At 62.6% G+C, this 15,575-nt stretch overlaps 2 protein-coding genes across 2 annotated transcripts in view; both read right to left on the bottom strand.

Annotated features, from left to right (window-relative positions):
* RORC (RAR related orphan receptor C) overlaps nucleotides 1–870 on the bottom strand; it is a 67,301-nt gene extending 66,431 nt beyond the window's left edge. Inside the window, exon 1 of the mRNA XM_073322962.1 lies at nucleotides 726–870. Within this exon, the coding sequence (XP_073179063.1) occupies nucleotides 726–771 (46 nt within the window). The 5' untranslated portion in view covers nucleotides 772–870. The remainder of the gene's footprint in view (nucleotides 1–725) is intronic.
* Nucleotides 871–10,239: 9,369 nt separating this feature from the next.
* Nucleotides 10,240–13,807, bottom strand: C2CD4D (C2 calcium dependent domain containing 4D). Its single transcript, XM_073322682.1, has one exon. The coding sequence runs from the start codon at nucleotides 13,700–13,702 to the stop codon at nucleotides 12,545–12,547; it is 1,158 nt and encodes a 385-aa protein (XP_073178783.1). The 5' UTR covers nucleotides 13,703–13,807; the 3' UTR covers nucleotides 10,240–12,544.
* Nucleotides 13,808–15,575: the final 1,768 nt, after the last annotated feature.

Below are 15,575 nucleotides of genomic sequence, written 5' to 3'. Positions count from 1 at the left end.
CTCCACCCTCACCAGCTGCCCCGATACTCCCCCCCCCGCTTCCTCTGACAACTGCCCCGATACCCCCCCCGGGGGTTCCCTCCTGACAGCTGCCCCCATTACCCCCCTGTTCCCCTTCACCAACTGCCCCAATACCCCCGCTCCCCCACGACAGCTGCCCCGATACCCCCCCCCCGGCTCCTGCTGACAACTGCCCCAATAGCCCCCGGGGGGTCCCTCCTGACAGCTGCCCCAATACCCCCCGGGGGGTCCCTCCTGACAGCTGCCCCGATACCCCCCCCCGGCTCCTGCTGACAACTGCCCCGATACCCCCGGGGGGGTCCCTCCTGACAGCTGCCCCGATACCCCCCAGGGGATCCCTCCTGACAACTGCCCCGATACCCCCTGGGGGATCCCTCCTGACAGCTGCCCCGATACCCCCCGGGGGATCCCTCCTGACAGCTGCCCCGATACTCCCCCCCGGCTCCTGCTGACAACTGCCCCGATACCCCCCGGGGGGTCCCTCCTGACAGCTGCCCCGATACCCCCCGGGGGGTCCCTCCTGACAGCTGCCCCGATACCCCCCGGGGGATCCCTCCTGACAGCTGCCCCGATACCCCCCGGGGGGTCCCTCCTGACAGCTGCCCCGATACCCCCCCGCCCCCGGCTCCGCTCTCGCCAGCTGCCCCGATGCCCCCTTCCCCGGGCGCTCCCGGCCCGCCGTGCCGAGCTCCCCCGAGCCCCACCTCTGCCTGCCCCGTCCCGCGGCCGCTTGCCGCCGCCGGGCTCCATGGGCTCCGCTGCGCGCTGGGGCCGGACCCTCGGCGCCTCTGCCCGGGCAGGCGGGTGCAGCAGCCGCTGGGGAGGGAGGGACGCGCCGGGCAGGGGAGAGGAGTCGCTCCCCGAGGAGCGGCGGCTGCAATAGCCCCGCCCCGCCCCGCCCCCGGCACCCCGGCTCCCCAGCCCCGCCCCCCTGCACCCCCAGCATCGCCCCACCGCATCCCTGCGCTGCCCAGGTCCCTCCCACCCCAGCGTCTCCAGCTGCATCCTGCACCCCCCCCATCCGCGTCCCCAGCCCTGCCCTGTCCCCCCAGCCCTGCCCCCCGACCCCAACATCTCCCCGCTGGACCCTTGCCCCCGCCCCGCCCCATACTCCCCAGCCCCCCCCCCCAGCCCAGCGTCTGCCCCAGGCCCGCGCCCCAGCCCAGTTCCGCACCCCCAAGCCCAGCATCTCCTTAGCCCAGCCCCGCAGCTCAGCCTTGCCCTACACCACTCCCACCCCAGCATCTCCCCCACTGCATCCTGCACCCCCAGCATTCCCCTGCATCCTCCCATCCCTGTCCCTCCCAGCATTGCCCCCAGCTCCGCATCCTCCACCCCAGCATCTCTTCGCTGCATCCCTTCCCCCCCATCCCAGCATCCCCCCTGCACCCCAACCCAGCACCCCCCTGCACCCCCAACCCAGCGTCTCCCCACTGCATCCCAGCCTCCTCCCACCCCAGCATCTCCCCAGCCCTGCATGACCCTCGCAACCTCCTATCCCTCCTCTTGCCCCCTGCACCCCACAGCCGCCTTCCTTTTAGCCCAGCCCTGCACCCTCCCATCGCATCCCCTGCAGAACCTGGGGCTGAGCAGGAGTGTGGCCCAAGAACCCCTCAGAGAAAGGCTCCTGCCTGCCTCCCCAGCTCAGATTTTTTGTAGGGGAAGTCCACCCCCCGCCCCCCCGGCAATTCTCTGTTCCCTGGATATAAAGCTGCAGGCGCTGCCCATGCTGGGAACGTGGTTTGCGTGAGCTTCCTAGGGAAGCTGCGGTTTCGTGGTCACCGAAGGGGGGGGGGGGGTCAGGACTTCTGGGTTTTAGTCCAATCTCTGGAAAGAGAAAAAAAGTCTAATAGTTAAAGCGGGGGGGGGGGGCTGGTAGTCAGGACTCCTGGGTTCTATTTCTTGCTCTCCATGTGACCTTGGGGGAAAGCCTGGCTCTGTGCCTCAGTTTCCCCTCCCTCCCCCCCATGGAGACATTGCTGCTTACAGCCTCTTGCGGAGGGGCTGGGGAATGGCAAAGCACTGACAGACTTTGCTGTCTTCCCTAGTGCCAGTCACCCCCAGCTTCCAGGCCTGGGCACTCATGCTGCGCAGAGCCCTGACTCATGGCCCTGAGAGGTGGGACAAAACTCATGAGGAGCCTCCACGCCCCAGCCCAACCTGCAGAAGGGACAGGAGCGAAACTGCCGGAGTCTTGTGATTGCCTGGCAGCAATGGGGGCTACGACTCATTGGTTCCCACATTGCTGCCCCTGCCCTCTGCAATCACCTCTCCAGGGCATTGAAGGACCCACGTGTAAATGCCGCGAGTGGCAGGGCTTCACCCCGACTCCATTTCCCCCTTGCCCCCCTGCCGCTTTCCCGCCATAGCTCTCCCCTAGGGACATCCTCCCACCCTCTCCCCACAGGGCTGGAGGGTGGGGTTCAGAGGTCACCCCCATCCTGTGCAGGGCAGCACGCAGCTCTGAACGTGGCGGGGAGGGAGTCCAGGCCCCCTCCAGAAGGGGATGCTCCTGGGACAAAACAGCAAAAGCCCCCCTAACTAGGGGGAAAGGGGTGGCAGTTCACCAGGCAGAGGTGCGGGGAGGGGGCACAGAAACTCCCCCCCAGTGGCAGTGCAGGGCACTGCAACCTAGTAGGGGGCAGAGTTAAGGGAAGAGGCATAGGGGCCTACATCCTCAAGGGAATCCCCCTCCCCGCCCCATGGCCTCGCTGTGCTCCCACTCATGGCCTGTCCACTGCAAACTCCCCAGGCCGCTGGGAGAGAGGGGCGCTGGAAGGGCTGCATGGCAGGACATTTGGGTTCCCTTCCCAGCCTCATGGCCTGGGGCAAGTCACTTTGCCTTGACTGTGCCTCGGTTTCCCAGATGTGAAGGTGGGGGGACAGTAACACCCTGCATGGGGGAGGGGAAGCTCCTGGGTGTTTTAAAAGTGCTTTGAGATCCTTGGCTAGAGGAGGGCCTGGGGGGCGTTAATGTCTCTGGTCGCCCCCTCTCCTTTCCAGCCCCCATGACCCGAGGCGCCGGCAGCACCCTTGATTTCCAGAGGGGCTGAGCACCCACAGCCTCCCCTGCCCCCGCACCCGGGATCCTCCCCAGGGACCAGGCCCCTTGACTGTTTTCCACGCGTGGCTCCCGGGAGCAGGGCTCGATTAGCCGGGCCTGGGCGGCCCTGTTACACAACCACCGCCGGTGCAGGAGGCTGGACCGGCCCGCGAGCCGCCCGCTCCTCCCCCCGCGCGCCACGCCGCCGCCGCGTGTCGGGCCCTGCCCAGCCGGGACCCGCCCCCGGGCGGCACGTGCGGGCAGCGTGGGCAAGGGCTGCTCCGGATTTACACCGCCTCCCCCATTGCCTGCCATGGGCAACTGCGGATTTACACCACGTCCCCATTGCCTGCCATGGGCTACTCCGGATTTACACCACGTCCCCCATTGCCTGCTATGGGCAACTCCGGATTTACACCACGTCCCCATTGCCTGCCATGGGCTACTCCGGATTTACACCACGTCCCCCATTGCCTGCCATGGGCAACTCCGGATTTACACCACGTCCCCATTGCCTACCATGGGCTACTCCGGATTTACACCACGTCCCCCATTGCCTGCCATGAGCAACTCCGGATTTACACCACATCCCCATTGCCTGCCATAGGCTACTCCGGATTTACACCACGTCCCCCATTGCCTGCCATGGGCTACTCAGGATTTACACCACGTCCCTCCATTGACTTCCATGAAGCTACCCATTCATTTTCAGGGAGCTACTCCTGATTTACACCACATCCCTCCCGTCCCTTCCAGCAAGTTACACCTTGTTTACACTAGGGTAACTGAGAACAGGATTTGGACCCTAGGAAGTGACACAAAAGGCCACAGAAGTTACCCCACGTTAGCGCTACTGTTTTGGTTTTAATTGTCTTTTCCTTGGGGTAAAATTTGCACTGAAATGGCTGGGGAAAGGCCCTTGGATCCACCCTCCCAGACAGACATGTAACTTTAGACATTTGCCCCAGGTTGTGCAGGGCTGGGAATAGTCCTGCACTGCCCCACCCCTTCACAGACAGCGTGGCACCCAGTCCCAGGGAATTAGGTGTCCCAGTAAAGCTGACATGGTCCTTTGCCCTGTCTCAGCCCCAAAGAGCAACCAGTGTAACATGGGGCAGCAGGTGTGGACTGGGGTAGGGTGGGGGGCAGGCCCTACTCCACCAGGCTGCTTGGAATAATCAGGATCACCTGTCTGTTCAGGAGACTCAATCCGCCACCCCCTATCCTGTTATCCTAGCCACCTGCAGCCTCCTGCTCCCCCAGCCGTGGTCTCTCCCCCACCCAGCCCCAGCCCACAGCTCTGCCAGCGTCCCCCGGTCCCAACCTGCAGCTCTCGCTCCCCCACTGTTCCTGTGCTTGGCTTCGCTACTGCTCTGTGATGCTCCTCAATCCCGACTTGCCTCCCTCAGTGTCCCTCATGTTATTGAACAGCCAGGGCTGGGCTGGGTCCGAAGGGGGATTCTGGACTGAGGCTGCTGGACGCAGACAGACCCTGTGGTTCTCTCTGGCTCCCTGCTGCGGACGGTCTCTGAGTCCAGGCTCGCACAAAGCACTGCTGTTTCCTTCAGGAGTGGGAAAGGGGGGTCTCCCAGGAACAACCCTTAGGACGATGCCCTTTGCCCAGTCCCACGCCCCTGCATGCCCCCACGGTTTGGCTAAGCAGAATCTGACTTGGACCTCTCCATGCATCCCTCCCCCGGGCCAAGTCAGCCAGGGACAGGCCGGGCCAGCCAGGTGGCGTCGGGGCAAGTCTCCTGGTTCTCGTCAGGTGAGTCGCTTGCCGGAGCTACGCCCACCGAGAGTCGCAGCTGGCACCCAGCCGGGCGGTGCTGCGGGCTCCTGGCCCTGAACCACCCAGCCCGGGAGAGAGGGGAGGGCTGCACAGAGCAGGAGGGAAAGGGCCTGGGCTGTGGGGGGGGGGTGTCTCTCAGTGGGACTTAGGGGGTGTCTGTGGGGTGGCCACAAGCGCCAGGTTGCAAGACGTGGGTTGGCGGTGTTGGGGGGACTAGGGGGTATGGAGGTGTGTCGGAGGGGCTGTGTCTGGGCCTCAGGTGTGTTTGTGTGTCCCCTTGTGGTGAGCTGTGTCGCACTGGGGTGTGTGGTTTGGGGGTGTCACCTACACCCACTGGGGAGTGTGCGTGACGGGTCCCTTTCTGGGCCTTGGCTCTTCGTCTCAAGCTGTACCAGCCCCAGCTACAAGCTATTCCCCAGGCATCACCATGTGGATGGGTGTGGCTGGGTGGGTTTGTGCAGGATGTTATTGGTGGGTATTGCTGTGGGGCAGGGTGTGGCATGGGGTGCGGGTGTCATTGGCAGGTGTGGCCAAGGGTGGGTTTCTGAGGGATGTGATTGGTGGGTGTGGCTGCGGTGGGTTTGTGGAGGGGTGATTGATGGGTGTGTAGGGATGGGTTTGTGGGGTGGAATAGGCAGGTGTGGTTGGGGTGAGTTTTTGAGGGATGTGATTGGTAGGTGTGGCTGGGGTGTGTGTTTGTGGAGGGGTGTGATTGGTGAGTGTGGCTGGGGTGGGTTTGTGGGGGTGTGATTAGCAAGTGTGGCCAGCAGTGCTTTATGGGGGTGTGATTGGTAGGCGTGGCTGGGGGCGGGTTTGTGAGGGCTGTGACTGGTGGGTGTGATTGGTGAGTGTGACCAGGTGTGGGTTTGTGAGGGCTGTGATTGGTGGGTGTGGTTGGGGGTGGGTTTGTGGGGGTGTGATTAGCAAGTGTGGCCAGGATTGGTTTGTGGGGCTGTGATTGGTGGGTGTGGGCAGGGGTGGGTTTGTGAGGGCTGTGATTGGTGGGTGTGGGCGGGGGTGGGTTTGTGGGTGCTGTGATTGGTGGGTGTGGCTGGGGGGGTGGGTTTGTGAGGGCTGTGATTGGTGGGTGTGGCTGGGGGGTGGGTTTCTGAGGGCTGTGATTGGTGGGTGTGGCTGGGGGGGTGGGTTTGTGAGGGCTGTGATTGGTGTATGTGGGCGGGGGTGGGTTTGTGGGTGCTGTGATTGGTGGGTGTGGCTGGGGGGGATGGGTTTGTGAGGGCTGTGATTGGTGGGTGTGGCTGAGGGGGTGGGTTTGTGAGGGCTGTGATTGGTGGGTGTGGCTGGGGGTGGGTTTGTGGGGGTGTGATTAGCAAGTGTGGCCAGGATTGGTTTGTGGGGCTGTGATTGGTGGGTATGGGCAGGGGTGGGTTTGTGAGGGCTGTGATTGGTGGGTGTGGGCAGGGGTGGGTTTGTGGGTGCTGTGATTGGTGGGTGTGGCTGGGGGGGGGTTTGTGAGGGCTGTGATTGGTGGGTGTGGGTGGGTTTGTGATTGGTGGGTGTGGCCGGGGGGGGAGTTGTGAGGGCTATGACTAGTGGATGTGGGCGGGGGTGGGTTTGTGAGGGCTGTGATTGGTGGGTGTGGCTGGGTGTGGGTTTGTGAGGGCTGTGATTAGTGGGTGTGGCTGAGTGTGGGTTTGTGAGGGCTGTGATTGGTGGGTGTGGCTGGGTGTGGGTTTGTGAGGGCTGTGATTGGTGGGTGTGGCTGGGGGGGTGGGTTTGTGAGGGCTGTGATGGTGGGTGTGGGCGGGGGTGGGTTTGTGATTGGTGGGTGTGGCCGGGGGGGGGGAGTTGTGAGGGCTGTGACTGGTGGGGGTGGGTTTGTGGTATATCCCTGTGGGGTTCCGCGTGGAGGTTCACGTCTCTGGTAATGGGCCATCAGAGCTCTGGCCAAACTGCTTTGGCTCCTGGCACGGAACAGGCCCAGGAGGTCGGGCACTGGGCGTGCCACGGGGGGGTGGCAGACAGGGCTGGCTCTGCTGAGGGCAGGGCCACCGGCAAGGGGTGGAGACAGGGGCCCTGCAAGAGCACCCCAGTAACAAGGAGCGGGTTGCTGGTTGTGGGATCCCCGGGGGATTCTGGGTAATGGAGGATGGGGCGCTGGAGCTGAGCAGAGGCCCCAAGGCCCTGCAGAGGTTGATGTCTTTTCTCTGATATACCCCACTGCCCTGAACTTGAGGGCTCAGCTCCTGCCCTGCCCCTGCCTCCTTCCAGCTCTGGCCGCTGTATCACAGGGGAGTTACCTGGCTGAGTGCAGTGATGGGCCTGTGGCCGGGGATCCTAGCAGCTTGCAACTCCCTGGCCCTGGACAGCTGGCATCTGAGCCCAGCCCCTGCCGCTCTCTTACTCTCCCGTGCTGCAGTGCAGTGTGGGTTTGAACCAGCTGCCAGGCTCCCCCCGAGAAGTGGCTGCAATTCAGCACTGGGGCAGCTGTCCCTGTGCAGCGTTATGGGGCTGCAAATACTGGCAGTGATTGTCCCTGGCTGGTGCTGCCCGCAGAGGTGCTAAGGGCAGCATGACTCCCAGAGCCTGGCCTAGAAGGGGCAGGGAATGAGATGTGTCAGTAGGGTTGTCGGTCCTTGATTTACTATTTACTCCCTTGCCAGCCCCAGGGGCATTGCAGTTGCCAGGCTGGCTCGGGCATGGGGCTGAGTTTGGGGGCAGGCTGAGGGCAGATTGCAAACAAGACGGCCTGGGGCTGATCGGTAGGGTGGGGGGCGGGGGCTGTGGAGGAAGTTGCGTGTTGACTGTTACGCTCCTGAGAGGGGCTGAGAACCTGTGGTCGGACGTGAATCAGAGATTCCAGCCTGTGGGGGCAGGGATGTGCTAACCCCCTCCTCCTCCCTGGCTACGCTTCAGTAACACGCAAACCAGCTTTGCTCTGGGGGACATATACAGAGGGGTGTGTCCCTCAATCCCGACCCACAGCCCCCAGCTATCCCAGCCCCTCCCCTCTCCCCACACTCTCACAGATCTCCTGACACCCCTTGATCCTGACCCACAGCTCCCCACCTTCAGGGCTGGAATAGCAGGGGGGGTGGGGATTGAGGGGCATCTCCACACCCCAGGGTCCAGAGTGGAGCCATGCAGCAATCTCACGTGCATGCTTTGCACCAGACTCCGGCACGTCACAGGAGGGCTGCGATAAGGGTTGACGGTAAGTGCTGCCCACATGGTGTTAGGCACGCACAGGGTTACAGGAACAGCCCTGGACCTTTATCTGCCCCTGGCATCTCGGGCCGGCCACTCGGCAAAGCTCCTGTCTGGCTCATGTGCCCTGCTTGTGGGAAACCACAGCCACCACTTGAAGTCAGACACTGCTAAACGCCCCTTTCCCAACTCCCTGCGGGGCTGGGTCCCCTGCTCCCTCTCCCTCGCCCCAGCTAAATGCAGTGGCTCTGGGGGGAGTGGGAGCTGAACTTCCCCCACCCCCCCGGGAGGAAGGGTGGGTTTGTGAGTCAGGCCCTGGACTGGGCTCCAGGAGCTCTCACTTCTGTGACCAGTGTGGCCATAGGCTCTTGGTGTGATCCTGGGGGCGTCACTGAATGTCCCAGCTCCTGCCTGGCCCGGGGCAGCTCCTGCAGCCAGTCTCAAGGCCTCTCTCCTTCTCTGTGGCAACAGGATTCCCTGCTCACCCACCCAGGTGAGCCCTGGCCAGGCTACAGGCTCCAACCCTGTGCCAGATGTGGCACAGGCATCCCAGCTGTGCCCAGAGGCCAGCAGTGTGTAGCCATGTGCGTACCAGCTGGGGCCAGCATTCTAGAAGTGGAGAGGCATGTGTGAGCCAGATGTGCACAGCTGTACTTGCTCAGCAGATCTCTTCTGTTACCTCTGGGAGGGTCAGTGCCGGGTAGCAGTGAGCTGGGCAGACCCTCCTTTAGAAACCAGCTCCCATTTGTGTTTAAAGGCAATTAAATCCAGCAACCTGGCTTCCAGCCCTGCCAGAATGATTCCCACTCCCTTCCGTGCCCTGCACTGGCCCTCCTCACTGACAGAAGATCTTAGGGGCCAGTGGCTAACCAGGTGCTGGCATGAGTTCTGGGATCCCTCCCCCTGCCTGGGCAGCTTACCTGGCCCCATAGCCCCTACAGCTGCCAGCCTAGTACCAGATGTTAAAAGGCCAGTTGTAGTCGGACAACAACCATCCATGGGGCAACTAAACAAGAGAAGGTGAAATGGGTGGGCCAGATTTACAAGCCAGCATGGAATTGCATGAGTGGCCCTGGGGTCAGGGCAGCACTGGGCACCATAGGGAGCCCTGATCTCAGCCAGGTACTGCCCGCTACACATAATAGCAATCTCTCTGGTCTTCTTCTAGGTTCAGCCTTCCTGTCCCAGAGTGCAGGCTCGGCGTTAATGCGTCGCACTGGAGGTCGGCGTCTCTTGGAATCCGTCTCCTGACTTGGTGCAACCTTTGGTGCTTGTGTCCTCCAGGCTCTGCCATAGCGATGGGGAGATAGCAGGGCTCCCTGGGGCCATCCGGCAGGGAGGAGCCTTCCCAATCCCTGCCTTGATTTGGCCTGTCAGGGCAGCCCTGTTTCCTTCCCATCACCCCCTTGGGTGTCTTCCCGATCCGTGTCTCGTGGGAACTCCCAAGAGCCTGGAGCCTCACCCAGAACAGGTGGCAGAGCCGGGCGCTGCTCATGCTGTGGGGCTGGGTGGATCCATATCCCCTTCCCACCCCTCTGAGCCAGTGGTAGGGGCAGAGTGTATGTCTCCTGGGCACCGCTGAAAGCAAGCAAGCGCTTTCCAGCCAACTCTCCATTGTTATTCCTTTGTATTACAGTAGCGCTGAGATGCCCCAACTGAGATCAGGGACCCCCTTCTGACGGGCACTGCACAGTCACAGAGTAACCGAGATCGGGGTCCCGTCATGCCAGGCGTTGCCCAGTCACACAGTAACTGAGATCGGGGCCCCGTTGTGCTGGGCACTGCCCAGACACACAGTAACCAAGATCAGGGTCCCATCGCACCGGGTGCTGCCCAGACACACAGTAACCAAGATCAGGGTCCCATCGCACCGGGTGCTGCCCAGACACACAGTAACCAAGATCGGGGCCCCGTTGTGTCAGGTGTTGCCCAGTCACACAGTAACCGAGATTGGGGCCCCATTGTGCTGGGCACTGCCCAGACACACAGTAACCGAGATCGGGGCCCCGTTGTGCCAGGCGCTGTCCAGACACAGAGTAACCAAGATCAGGACCCCATCGCACCAGGCGCTGCCCAGATGCAGAGTAACCAAGATCGGGGCCCTGTCATGCTGGGTGCTGCCCAGACAGACTGAGAGAGAGTCCCTGCCCCAAAGAAGCCACAGACAAGCTAAGACAAGATGCAACAAGTGGGTATTAAAAATTATTTCCCTTGATTTCTTCTTCTCTAATTGCACAATAGATCTAGCTCCATTGTTAGAGAACATTCCCCCAGCTTTACCTGTGTTTATTCCAAGAATTCATGGGGCCCAGTTCCTTCCAGTTCAACAGGTTTCAAAAGAGAATCAAACAATCAAGTGTTCTTTGACTTTGCTAGTATCTTCCACTGGAGGGTTTCATTAATTCAGCCTCATCACCCCAATACGAGGATGCCTTTCTACAGATGGGGAAACCGAGGCACAGAGAAGGGAAGCAATTTGTCCAAGGTCACAGTGAGTAAGTGGGAATGGGAGTCCTGATTCCATGTCACCTCCACCAACCACTAGACCCCTCTCCCCTCCCAGAACAAGGAATAGAAACCTGTCCTGGCTCCTAAACGCCTACGAGGGGAAACTGAGGCACAGAGAGTCTTTCTCCCGCCCTCCCCAGTACTACACAGAAAACCGGTGGCAGAGCTGGGAATGGAACCCAGGAGTCCTGACTCCCCGTGCCCCACTCTGCCCCCCGCAGATTAAGGAAGAGCCCCCACACCTGATTCCCCTTCGCTGGGCCGAGGCAGACTGTGGCGAACGGAGCTGCAGCCAGGCCGATCCTTTGCCCAGCAGTGCCCTCTGCTGGGCATCCCACTGAAGGCCGTTTTTGCCGTTTTTCCACTGGGGCTTGGCACACCAGACCCCCCTTAGGCCAGCAGCTATCCTGTGGCCAGGCCAGGCCAGACCAGGCCCGGCCCATGGGCCAGCTACTTGTAGTCTGGGGTTTTGAGCCACTCCATCCTTCCCAGCCAGTTGGCATCTTGCCCATTCAACGCCCTGCCCCTCCAGGGGTGGATTTAGGGGCCTCGCTTGCCCCATAGATCTACCCGTATGTCGCAGTCGCACCCTGCTTGGGGGCAGCACAAGGATCTCGCGCCAGAAAGGATGGGACAAAACCGGCCACGCCTCCCCACGCCCTGGTTCTCATCCCCTCCAGCCCAGCTCCAATCTGAGCCCCACACGCCCTCCCCCACAGACCCACTGATGGGAATAAAGGAGGGGGTGGCTCTCAGTGGTGGGGGGTGGGGGTCCCCCAGGGTCCCCCAGGCCCCTTGGTGCCTGAGCCAAAGCCTGCTGGAGCCCTTCCATTTACCTCACTTAGGCCCCATGGGGGGGCGAGGGGGGCTGGCCCTTTCATGCCAGCCAGGCCCATTGGGGTGCACATGTGCCCCCCAGGCACAGCGTTCCCTTTGGGCCCAGCGAGCGGGAGTGGGGCACACTGACATCCCGTGGGGGGGAGGGGGGGTCACAGACGTCACATCGTCCTGCACCTGCCTCTCCCCCTGCAGCCTGAGGGCCCTTTTCTTCCCTTGTCCGGCTCAGCCACCCCAGGGGGGCGGGGGGGGAGAGAGGCTGTTGCTTTCTACCCTTGTGGCACCTGCAGCGTGAGTCAGGTCGCCCTCTAGTGGCCGATCCACAGAAGAGGGTAAGAACCTACTATGGGGAGCTGTTGCTAGAGAATCACCTGCAGCGCGGGCAGTCGGGCCTCCTGCGTGTAGTACTGGAGGCTCCAGGTTCACACCCCGGCCAGGAGGGGCTGTGCTCTCCCCCAGCTCAGAGCCCCGGGGCAGGAGGGGGCTGCTGGCTGTCAGCTTTCTCTTCTATTTCCAAACTCGGCTGTCATGTCTCTTCTCCCCACCCCCCCCCCACCCCTCCCTGCAGCAGGAAGCGGATCCAGAGGTGGGGCATGTTGTGGGCAGAGCGAGACACCTCCCCCCATTGCCAGGTGGAGAGAAACCGCTGGAGTCAGAGCAGGGGAGGGGATGGGGCGGGGATGGGCAATGGGAGGGGAATGGGAAGGAGGCAGGCAATTGAAAGGGAGGGGAGGGGCTGGGGGGCTGGGCAAGGGGTGGCTTGCAACGCACTCTCTCCATGAAGCCCTGGCCCTCGCTCCGCTGCAGCCTGCCCCCCCTGCCCGCCCCACATGCAGCCACGGCTGGGATCCCATGCAGTGCAGGCTCCTTTTCATTATCAAAAACTAAACAATCAGTTCGCTGTGCGCCCTGCACAGGGAGCCTGCGGGCCAGCGTGCAGCCCCGCCGAGCGCCCCCACGCCTGGTGGGCCAGGGGCACAGGGGCACCGAGCCCTTGTCCATCCAGGGCCGGGGCTGGGGCAGAGGGGAGGGACGGGTGGGCAGCTGGGCCGTAGCCGTAGCTCCTCCAGCCCCCTGAACCTTGGCTCTCTCATTCTCCCTCCTCCCAGGCCCCCGCTGGGAGCCAGGGCCAGCGTGCCGGGCCTTGGGCTGCGGCCGTGTGGCCCCGCCGGGCCCTAGGGGGGCAGCAGGGCAGGCAGCGGGACCTCGGCCTCGCCCAGGACGGCGTCCCGCCTCACGCCGCAGCCCACGTTGAGCGCCTTGAGCCTGAGGCGGCGGCTGGGCAGCTCATGGGGCGCCAGGCCCTCGAAGAAGAAGTCCTCGTTGAAGATGGGGCTTCGGCTCCTCTTGACCACGGCGCTGCGCTGCTTCTGCGCCTTGCCCGGTCGCAGCCGCAGGATCACGCAGCAGCCGACGTGCCGGGGGTCGCAGGGCCGCGGGTAAAGGCCTTCGGCGCTGACCAGCCGGACACGCAGGCGCCTGCTGGCCGGGACGTACTCGGAGGAGAGATGCAGGCGCCCACCTCGGCTCAGCGCCACTGTGTTCTCCTGGGCCACTGGTGTGGGGCGGCAGATGAAGTACAAGGGGAAGAAGGGTGGCGGGGCCAACCTGGCCGCTGCCCCCCAGCTGGGCTTGGCCTGTCGGCGTGGGAAGCTGGGGCTGTCGTCCGTAGAGCTGGCTTCCTCGGCAGACAGCGAGCTGGCCCGGCCCATCGCCTGGGCATCCGGGGTGCGGCTGCAGAGGGGCCGGCCCCAGTGGGCCTGGCAGGCGAGCGAGTGCCCCAGCACCGGGGAGCCGAAGGGTGAGGCACCTGCAGAGGAGGTCATGTCGCTGTCCAAGGCGCCAGGCTGGGAGACGGGCCACCAGGGCTGCAGCTCCGGGGGCGAGAGCCTGGCGTGGGGCTCTGGGGAGAGGTCGAGGGAGATGCGGTGGGATGGACACACGGTGTGAAAGATGGACTCCCTTCGGCGCGTGTGGGGGCTCTCGGGCAGGAGGGGGAAGCCCCCTGGGCTGAGGAGGTGGGGCGTGGAGCAGGCAGGGGGGAGCTGCTGGCCAGCCTCACCCTCTGCCCTGGCCGCAGAGTCCTGCTGCCGGCCCTGTGTGTAGATGACATGCTGATCGGCGGCTCTGATCAGAGCAATGTGTGTCTCTGGGCTCCCGGTCCCTTGGGGACTCTGCTGGGAACCGGGACTCCCGCCCGGGGCTCTGCCATACAAGGTGGAGAGTTTGGGGGGGATGAAAAACTTGGGGATCCGGTCGGGGGTGAGGACGTTGGGACAGGTGGGCAGTGGACCCGGCTTCTTGCTCGTGGCCCTCTGTCTGGAGAGAAACATTCGGTGGAGTCAGGGGCTGAGGGAGCGGGGGCAGAGAGTCAGCCACCGGGGAGCAGGTCGCTGGGCAGCTGCCCCCTCCAGAGGAAACCTGATCCCGGGCCTGGAGTCAAAAGCTTCCTAGGGAGAACCAGAAGTAGCACATTAAAGCCTTGGAGGGTGGCAAGGGGCTGGATTGCCAGCCCTGGAGGCCCCTGTCCTCTCCTCACCCTAGAGAGCTGTTTTTGTCAATAGCAATGAGAGATTTTTAAAAGCTCTTAAACCACACATCCTGCTCCCCCCCCCCCCCCAAACACACATCTGCAAAGCCAGCAGGCCCCGATTTCCGTTTCCCAACCCAAACCCACAGGGAGAGCCCTCCGTCCTCTGCACTGCTGAGCCCTGGGGCGGCACTGCTCTAAAAGGCCGTGTGTCTCCCCCAGACACCTTGGCCGGGGGAGCGGCCAGCGCTCCCTCGCCAAAGGGCAATCAGTCATGTCACTAATATAAAAAAAAAATGCTTAGAAACTGCACCCGCCATCCCCATCTCTCCTGCCACCCCAGGCCTGAATTACCCGCCATCAAAGCCCCGCACTGCATCCTGGCCGGTTTTCTCTCCCACCCCTGTACAAGCCAAGCTGGAAAAGTTCGCTGGTGTAAACAGCTCCCTCTTCAAAGTGGGATCAAAGCTTGGCCCAGAACTACATCCCCCGTCCTTACCTGCTCTCCTCAGCAGGGAGCTCAGCTTCACGCTCGCCAGAGCAGCTGGGAACCACCAGCCTTTGCCACTGGGTTTATAGCGCTTGGCTCCCAGCGCCACTCTCTTAGTTAGCCAGCTGCTGGGAAGGAAGACAAGGAGCCCAGTGCTTGCAGATTCACTCCCCAGCAGGGGGCTCCTTTATAAAGAGTAAGCGCTGGATATTTATGATGACGCATGTATTGAGGAAGGAAGGAAGCAGCCCCTTGGCCGCAGCCTGGCTCAGCACGGATACCACTTGCGGCAGGCAAGATGCCTTTGTTTCCAGTTCGTGGCTGAGCACTTTATCAAGTTTGTTTCTCCTGTGTTACCAGGGAAGGGTGCCTCAGGCAACATGGCTGGGAGGAGCGGTACAAAGGGTGTTTTCTTCCCCCTGCTGGAGTCGCTTGCTGCGCTTGCCAGGGCGCTGGGTTCAAATCTCCCCACTCCAATCCCGATGCCCTGAAATGCCGCTTCTCCTGCAAGGTGGAGGCCATCGGACAAGGCGGCGTTCCTGACCCTCCCCGCAGGGCTCCACGGCCCTTATGAATGGAGCGCACGGCTCAGTTACGTCACACTCTCATAGAGGATAAGAGCCTACTATAGCCGCATGCTGACATTAGCCGCATGCTAACATCACTTGTCCCAGCTTTTGAAGTTAGTGGTGAATATCTCCCCCTTTCCCCCAAACATAATGGCCTAAATCCCTGTAATCTCTACATAACTTATTTTGGCTGAGGAGGCTCAGGGTTGAATCCCGGCTGGCAGTGGTTAGTTGCACTAATAGGATAATCCTCTGGGGAAGGAGCAAAGAGAAGGTTCCCTGTTTACCTGAGGCTGATCCCCTGGCCCCGCTCCTTCCGGTTTCACACCAAAGGGAGCTGCATCCTGCCTCGCTGAGGGCGGTGCTGGCCAAACAGTAGGGCGCTGCAGGGCAGTGCGGTTCCTTGGCAGAATTTGTTGGCTTCGTAACGAGACACCGCGCCGAGCCGTTGGCGGCTGGATTTGAATCCGGCCCCGGCTGGCAGCGATGGGAAGGCCCTGCTGGCCGGTGGCTGCTCAGGGAAAGAAGTTGCCGGGTCTCAGCCCCCACGCCATGGGCAGGCGGCCACGTTGGAAAACCTCTGTTGCGATTTTGTCCGTTGGCAGCCGAATGGGCCG

This window comes from Lepidochelys kempii, chromosome 24, assembly GCF_965140265.1.
Source record: "Lepidochelys kempii isolate rLepKem1 chromosome 24, rLepKem1.hap2, whole genome shotgun sequence".
Classification (NCBI taxonomy): Eukaryota; Metazoa; Chordata; order Testudines; family Cheloniidae; genus Lepidochelys; species Lepidochelys kempii.
The sequence above is the reverse complement of the archived record's forward strand: the minus strand, read 5'-3'. Positions and strand labels throughout refer to the sequence as shown.

Excerpts from the sequence above, each read along its gene's own strand:
- C2CD4D (XM_073322682.1), bottom strand. The coding sequence starts at position 13,702 with ATGTTTCTCTCCAGACAGAGGGCCACGAGCAAGAAGCCGGGTCCACTG.